This window comes from Vigna unguiculata, chromosome 9 (assembly GCF_004118075.2).
Source record: "Vigna unguiculata cultivar IT97K-499-35 chromosome 9, ASM411807v1, whole genome shotgun sequence".
Classification (NCBI taxonomy): Eukaryota; Viridiplantae; Streptophyta; class Magnoliopsida; order Fabales; family Fabaceae; genus Vigna; species Vigna unguiculata.
The window spans coordinates 34345684-34351994 of NC_040287.1; the positions used below are offsets into that span (position 1 = coordinate 34345684).

Sequence of the window (6311 nt, forward strand, 5' to 3'; positions counted from 1 at the left end):
CAGCCGAAAAAATGCAGGACATGCTGAGATATTGAGCCCGTTGGTTCACAAAAGTCAGACCTGCATAACTCGCAGCTCGTGTAGATTAGATGTGGGATGGGGCGGGCTGGCTCGCGACCCACAAAAAATAAAAACTTGCACTTGTGTGTGTTAGTTATTTTCCGTCTGAACTTCTACATGGACATTTCAAATTCTTGTATGAATGAAAAAATCAAGTGTTGTATTTCTGAATGTGCTAAAATTTGAAGAATTCATCTGCATGTCAAAGTAAGAATATGAATATGATGAAAATGTTAGATTATTAATTTATCATTCAACTCCCCAAAGTCTTTGCTTAATTTTGTGAACTTGCAAAAAAAATTTCAATTTATTAAACATTGAAAACTTTATCATAAAAAAAAAGCTAACCAGCGGACTCACAGGCTAGAACTTATGCAGGGCATGCCAATCTTTTGAAGCCACATTTTCAATGTGGAGCGGTCATCCCAATCTGCATTTTATGGATCACAGGTCAGTCCGCATTACCATCTATAATTATGTTAAAAGAATAAAATAACAAGAAATAAGTCAAGAGGATAAATAATTTCTATCAGTTAAAATTAAATTGAATCAGTAGGACCTTTTATTATCTAGTTAACCGTGTTATATATATTTTAAAATTGAAGTTTTTTTGTTTTAAAAAAAGTGATTTAATTAAATAACTACATAATTTGGATCATTAATTCCCTGAATTTCATTCTACTACAATTTGAGCAGATACTGCAAATACAAAGGAATGCTATTCAAAATGTCCTAATTACAAGGTAAACAAACACCAATTTTACATAACTTGACATTAAATACATGCATTTGATCTTATGTTTTTTTTATTATATTTAAAACTTCTTAATATTGGACAACCTTTGTGTGAATGCCAATATTGTCAAGGTTAACTTTGGTATGAAGAAAGAGAAGAAAAGTCTAACACATCAAAGCATGTACAATTCTCATTGTGTTGTCAAAAGGAAAAAGTGGAACTTCCATTATTAAAAAACCACCTCATTTGCTTCAAGTTTTTGTTAGATAATGAAGATTATAAAAGCAAACTATTTTTATGGATTATAACAATATACAACGCTATGTTTTTTATTAGCTTCTTAATTGATTAAATAACATAGATGACATTTTTTTTATGTATCATACACTTGACAAATTTATAAAAGTATCATTTTTTCGTCATATATTATTATACAGTACTCATTGTTCATTTTCATTACAAAAAAATATTACATCTACGAAAATTTTGCGGCACAGGTAGAAAAATTAGTTTATTACACACCGGAAAATGAGAAAAAAATTATCACTCTATTTCTTTCTACTATCGAAGTCTTAAATACGGAAGGAAAGACGACATAAAAGATAAACTTTTGTCGTTAAAGAGCATACAGGGCAGTGCCATCTTCTTATAATGTAATATCAACACTAATACTGAGAACCGCATTTTTAACATTGAAGCAATTTTTAAAAAGAAAATTTTAAAACTTATATTTGGTTTATGATAAAAAAAAATATTAGAATCAGAAATGCACATGACAAAAGTAACTTTAAGAACGATAATGGATGATGATGTAAATAATTTTTTCCAACAATCATAATAGTTTAAGTAATACACTAAACTATTTTTTGATATTTATAATTTAAAATATTTTTAAATTACAAATAATTTAATTTGATGTCAATAAATAAAGTTCAATTAGTTTGCTATGTTTTTATCTTAGTTTAGTTTCTTTAACTCACTAGGACTCCTTAAGAGAGGCTTTTGGGAGAGCTAGAAAAATGGAAAGAGGATAAAATACATTGCAGAAAGTACAATGTTAGTTGTGAATCTGTTTCCCTACACATGTCTTATTATAAATGTTAGGTCTATTTGGCGAGTAAACGGGCCTAGAAGCCCATTATGAATATGGACTCAGATACCAGTCCATTATATTCTATCTATTCTTTCTATTCATCTATCTTTGCTTAAAAAAAGTTATTTAAGAATCTCCAGAGAAAATAATTTTATTCATTTCTGTATGTATTATTACGTCTATTTATCTTTATGTTCTCTATGAGTGTTTTTTAATTTCTTTTTTAAAAAATATCACTATACACTACACCACAGTTAGTTTACAAAGAGATTCGAAATAAACTTTTAAAAAATTACACAAACAATTTTATAAATTAATAAACATACACATAGGTGCTGTCGTGATTGTGTGTACGCATTGTTTTAAATATACGTGATATTATAGTAATATAATGTTATTAAGTTAATATATAAAATAAAATTATATTATTAAAAATAAAGTCAAAAAAGATGAGAGAATACCTATTGATAAATAAAGAAAAAGAGAAGGACAAAGATAGACAATTTTATAAAAAAGTTTGTAAAAGTAATGGTTAATTTTCAAAAATTTTATAAATAGTTATATTTTAAAGGGTAAAATTAGTATTTTAAAATGTGAACAAAAAAGAGAAAATCACTTTTATATATTATTATAAATTTAAACTTATATAAAATTTAATTTCATATTTTCATCTTGCTTTTACTTGTACTGTTTATAAAAGTGCTGGTCCAAAATATTATTATTACTAAGAAAACAAAAACAAATGCCCTACAATTTCGACCATACAATTATATTGCCTTCTCATTTCTCTGGCTTACTACTAAACCTATAAATTTAAACTCCTTTTATCAAATTTTGCTTAACCTTACTATCATCTTCAATGTCTTCACCTGAGACATAATCTAATCGTTGATAGTAAATAAAAATATAAATAAGATCCAGTTTATTAGATTTTATTTACCTTTTTCTTTTTTTATTTAATCACGTGTCATTTTCTTCGTCAAATATTTTTAAACAGATTAAATGTTTTATTTTTAAATAAGAGAACTTAGTCCCTCTCTTTTCTTAAAACTGGTAATTTCATTTTTTTTTATGAGAGTATTTTATGTGATCAAACTCTCGATGAAAACATTTGGGTTTTGGAGGTTTGTACAAAGAGCTGAGATGTAATACTATTGACAAATTACTGACTAAGTCAAGATTGTTTGATGATGGTGAAAATAAGAAAATGAAAAAAAATATAGACAAACATATGTTTTAAATCTTGAAAATTTCTAAATCACTACAAGACAATTATTAAATAATGATCACTTTCAATGATAAAAAATATGTTTAGAGACCAAATTTTTAATTAAAGACCAATTCTTTTGTTAGTCAAAATTTTAGAAATTATATTAGTGAACAATTTAAAAAACAATTCATAATAGAAACTATGTTAGTGATCAATTAAATTTTTTAAAAATATTTTAGTTATTAATAACTTTAAGTTTATAAATTGGTATTTAAATTTGTCACTATAGTAGCTAATTATTTTTTATTCGGTTTTTGTAATAAATATTCTTTTATAAATAAACTAAAAAACCATTAAATAAATAAATAAACTAGAAAATGAGGATAAAAGGCGTTTGCATCAGGCTAAACATACTAAGAGTTGTAGAACATTTTTTAAAAGTAAAATTGTTTATAAAATAAGTAACCTGTTTGGAATAATATCTTAAAACTGCAACGAACAAAAATTCTGAAAAAAAATAATTTACCTCGAATCTGAAAATTTTCAATTTACGACAATTTATCCATAGAAAACTAACCACAGAAAGAAAAAGAATGTTTAACTCTAAACAGTGATTTAAATGACTAAGAAATTAAAGAAAATGACGATAAAAAAAGTGGTTAAATAAACTAAGAATTAAAATCACACATTATTGATATTAGAAACAGTAAAAGTAAAAATTAAAACTTATTTTTCTCCACCGAATTAGGAACATGGCATGATAAGAAGATCCAGTATGCCATCATTGTAAACTATAAAGATGACAAAGGAAGTATTAAGAAGGCTTGGACTTCAATATTACTGTGATGTTTAGTTTCACACTTTCTTTTAAAATAAAAAAGATATTTGAACATTATAATCTAACCCCGTACCAGCAGAGTAAGGAAATGATTGAACAGAAAAACACAAATATAACAGATAATGTAATAGGTTAAAAAGAGAAAAATAAAAAATTGTAAATATGGATTAAGTATTTAAAGTAGTAGAGAATTCAGGTATGTCACTCTTAAAATGGATAAGAGAAATCCGTTGCTCTCTCTACTAGAAAAACCATTCTCTAACATCAATACAGATCCTACTTTCTAAAATGCATCTACCTAGAAAATCATCAAAAAGTTCAAACCCAAAAAACAATGCAGGCTTAGTCAGTCTCATATACCCCTCACCACTTTCCTTCCTCTTTCTGCAACTTTCTCACTCTTCCTTCTTTACACCCTTTTTGCTTTCCATTCAGAACAATTAAGCTGCACAACATAACAAAATAAACATTAGAACGCCTTCGTTGTTTCAAATCATTTCAATCTTTTAACACAAAAACCATTCAAACCTAAAAGGACATAACAGAAATGCATACTCATGTCGTTGCTGCTCTAACACGGCAAGAATAAACTGTTTTTGTTTTATACTCTCACTGTGAGAGAGAAGATATATCAACCCTTCCTTGATTAGGTGCAGCAAAACCATCACAAGTCCGGAAAATAAAATCGAATGAGGAAAAACACTCTCAGCACACAAACCAAGATTCTCTTTTTAATTCCAATGAAACAACTTGGGCTAATCCCTTTTGGATTCTAGTTCTGTCAAGGCATAATTTCATATTCCTATTATAGTACTACTGATTTATTCTCTACTTTCTCTACTTGCACATGCTACTTCCCTGATTGCAAAATACACAAGTAAAACCACGATCGTTAAAAGGGACACAACACAAACGCAAGACAAGACCTTTCAGCAAACCCTTAAAACTGGATTTTCCAAACACTAACTATATGACATGCCAAGTATTCAAAATTAAGAGAGTGCTATTGTGTTGATCTAATAACCAAGCAACAGAAAGAGAGGGCATGTGTATATAGGTTAAGATTACCAGGGTCGGTTTGGGGCTTGGATTGCATAGGGGAGAGCATTAGGTGTTGGTGGTGCGGGAGAGCGAGAGGGTGGGTGGGTGCGTGAGGGAAGGCGTGATCGGCGGCGAGGGTAGGTGAGAGAACAGCGAGGTGGTTGAAGGCGGCGTGGGAAGAGTGAGAAGCGGAAGCACCGTCGTCAGTGAAGGCGAAAAGATCCTGATGAGGAGGGGGAGGTGCGGTTTTGAAGGGAAAGAGAGAGAAGGTGCGCGGTTGCGGCGGAGGCGGAGGAGGAGGAGGGAGCATGGCGTGGGGTCCGATGTAAGAGGCGAGTTCCTTCTTGGCGTGGTGGAGCTCGGTCTGCAACTGCTTGAGGCGGTGCTGGAGGATGGAGATGAGACCGACGCAGCCATAGACGGGGTCCCGCAGACGCGCCTCGGCCTCGTAGGCGAGGGACTTAACCGCGTCCTCGCGCTGCGCCGCGTTGAGTTCGTTGAGAAGCTTTGCGACGTTGCTGGCACCGAACACCTTGTGCACGTAGGCAAAGCGCTGCGGGTTGTCCGGCGGAAAATACGGCGCGAACACACACTCCTGCGTGCACTTCCGGCGCTGAATCTTGCACGCGGCGCACGGCGAATTGGTCGACGACAAAGAAGAGGACATTATTCTCCTTACTATAATAACACTTGATTACTCTCCTGAGTAATTAGGTCTGGTGGTTTAGCAAGTGGATAAAACGCACCGCTTTGAAGAAGATCCGAAGGTTTATTAAAGAGATCCAGAAAGTTCCCCGGTCAGAGGACATGAGTTGTTGGTTCTCGTTGTTGTTGTTCTTGATGATGTTCGCTATTATGCCATTTCAGATTTTGTTTTGCTGCTGCACCCATCACCCCGACTTACTCGCTACCCACGCCACGCACTTGACCTCATTTTTATTATCAAATCCAAAATTCTTTTTTTTTTTTTTTGTTATTTTTTAATGTCACTTGTTTTTGGAAGTAATCTTTATTACTTATGTAATAGTCTACTATAGCGATAATACCCAGTAGTTGAAAATAATGGAAAATGTAGAATATTTTTATTTGGTGATTGATTGTGTGAATGGGGTGATTGGTTGTAAGCATGTTTTCAATAGTCAACTAAGAGCAATTACTGCGCTTTTAATATTGAATGCAAATAAAAGCTTATTCCTGAATGCTGTCTTCAATTGCATCACAAAAGGTATGTGTACAGATATCCATATTTTGACTCTCAACGCTGGATAGTGTTGTATTGTGGAGGACCAAATATATTTATAATTATTTATTTAAATCAATTCTAACAATTATA

General features: G+C 31.6%; 1 protein-coding gene across 1 annotated transcript; it reads right to left on the minus strand.

Moving 5' to 3' along the window:
• Positions 1-4084: 4084 nt before the first annotated feature.
• LOC114162796 (LOB domain-containing protein 36-like) lies at positions 4085-6069 on the minus strand. The gene is made up of 2 exons (XM_028046771.1): positions 5006-6069; positions 4085-4382 (listed from the first exon to the last, which is right to left on the minus strand). Exons 1-2 carry the CDS (start codon positions 5643-5645, stop codon positions 4378-4380), a joined length of 645 nt encoding a protein of 214 aa, XP_027902572.1. The 5' UTR covers positions 5646-6069; the 3' UTR covers positions 4085-4377.
• Positions 6070-6311: the final 242 nt, after the last annotated feature.